We start from the raw sequence: 2,078 nt of genomic DNA on the forward strand, positions 1-2,078 counted from the left end.
GACCCCTTTTAATCCCCGAACATAGGTCCTAGTGCTCCGACTCGCTATGCAACCCGTGGGGACGTCTACTAAGCGTCGATCCTAAGTCATGTGGAGGACCTCGGTTCTATGGCAGCTAGCCCTGACCTATCGCGACTACCTCCCAGGGGGCCACGGGACCTCGGTGTGCTCAAGAACACTTTACAGATCGACAACCAAGAAAACAGCTAAGTTTTTCTTCGCAAAAAAGTAGACGCACGAAATACTTAAATGCATCACTAATAATATACACAACATTACGAAGTTATTTTACAATAACAAAAGTTATATTACAAAAATTGATAACAAGGCAGATGGCCCTATTGTCCTAGCTGGCTGGAGGTGTCCCCACTCTCTGCAGGATCGGGACGACGCCGGAGGCGGGCCGCGACCATGTCCACCGCCTCCTGGACCCCTTCTCGCGCGGCGGCTGCTGTCGTCTGGAGGGGTCCGACCAAGATGGGAGTCAGCTAGACGGTGGGGTCATGGCTCTGAAAGCTGGTGAGGATGTACTCAGCCATCCCCCGAGCAACTGCTCGCCCCTCTGTCTCCAGGAGGTCCTGTATGCCGGCCTCCACGTCCTGTAGCCGCCTGGCGGTGGAGTCCAGTAGCTGGAGTGCGGCGCCAAATGGCAAAGGAGCCTCCAGCACCCAGATGGGGTTGGCTCCGAGTGCTTCTAGCAGAGGGTTCACCGCACCAACCCATCTTGTTAACCGGTCGATGCCGGCGCTCCGCTCCGCCAGGAGTCCCTCCACCTTGGCCTCCCTCTCCCGGAGGGCCGCCTCGCGCTCCTGGAGCCTCCGGGTCCCGACTGCCAGCTCCTCCTCCACGGCCTCTTCCCACTTCTGGAGCTCCTGGAGCCGGGCCACCTCCTCTGCTTCGCGGGCGGCCAGCCATTCTTCTCTCTTAGCTGCCGCCACCGCCAAATCTGTGAGGGCGGACTTTTCCACCTCGACCACTGCCGACGCCTTCTTGGCCTGAGCCGCCAGCTCTCGGGCGGTCCGCTCCCTGTCTGCCGCCGCCAACATCTTCTCCTCCATGGCGATATGCCGCTTAAGGGCTTCCGCTTCCCGCCACGTGGCCGCCTTCTCCCGTTGGAGCGCAGCCGCCTCCCGGTCGCGGGCCTGCTCCATCTCCTCCCGCGGGAGCTCGCGCCCCAGCACGAGCTTGGCACGCTCCTCGGCGTAGCGGGCGGAGATGGAGTTGATGCGGTCGCCCAGGCGGACCTCCTAGTCGGAGAGTCGGTGGCGCTCTGCCTCCAGCTTCTCCCACTCCCGGCGCATGCCAGCCTCCAGCTCCTGCTGAGCTTGGTGGCATTTGGCTAAGAGTCGGGGGAGAGGGATCTCTGCCGTGCTTGGGAGGAGGCACCTTCCCAGCACCACCACTGTTTCCTCCTCCTCCAGTACCGCCGCCTCTGCTCCCTCCGATGTCGCTGCCTCCGGTGCCGCCGCCTCCGCGGCCTCCAGAGCAGTGATCTCCGCCGCCCCTGCTGCCTCTGGCACTGCAGCCTCCGCCATGGCAGCAGCCCCTTCAGCTGCTGGCTCAGCTAGTGAGGACCCGGCCTCGACGTCCGGAGCTGCTGCCGCTGCCTCTGTCGCTGCAGCAGGTTTGGCGGCCTCCTTCTGGGGGGCAGCTTCGGGTCGTGGCGGAGAGGAGGCCTCCGGATCCGGACCCATGGGTCCGGAGGCTTCTGGAGCTGTTTCGGGCGGGGGTCCTGCTGGGGTCGGCCCAAAGGGTCCCGGCGCTGGCTGGGGGCCGGGTCCCCCAGTTGGAGCATCTGAAGATTGGGGCCTGCCGTACCACCAATATGGATAAGGACCAGAAATCAAGAGGGATAATGAAAAACCCTGACAAGACTACTTACGGGAAGTTGCACCATTCCCATCTGCCCCGAGCAGCTGGGGGGACCTTCTTCCCTTTCGAGGACCCCTCGGACCTCTGGTGTTGGTCTCCAGCTGCTGATGCTTCCGGTGGCAGGGGTGGGGCTTGCGACCTCTGCTCTATCGGCGACGGCGGTGGCGTCGCCGGCCACCATGTTGGCGGTGGTGGTGTAGGAGTCT

General features: G+C 63.1%; 1 protein-coding gene across 1 annotated transcript; it reads right to left on the reverse strand.

Annotated features, from left to right (window-relative positions):
- Positions 1 to 488: 488 nt before the first annotated feature.
- On the reverse strand, positions 489 to 1,694 carry LOC112896887 (chromosome partition protein Smc-like). The gene is made up of 3 exons (XM_025965013.1): positions 1,368 to 1,694; positions 888 to 1,247; positions 489 to 629 (listed from the first exon to the last, which is right to left on the reverse strand). Exons 1-3 carry the CDS (start codon positions 1,692 to 1,694, stop codon positions 489 to 491), a joined length of 828 nt encoding a protein of 275 aa, XP_025820798.1.
- Positions 1,695 to 2,078: the final 384 nt, after the last annotated feature.

Source organism: Panicum hallii, chromosome 1 (assembly GCF_002211085.1).
Source record: "Panicum hallii strain FIL2 chromosome 1, PHallii_v3.1, whole genome shotgun sequence".
Lineage (NCBI taxonomy): Eukaryota > Viridiplantae > Streptophyta > Magnoliopsida > Poales > Poaceae > Panicum > Panicum hallii.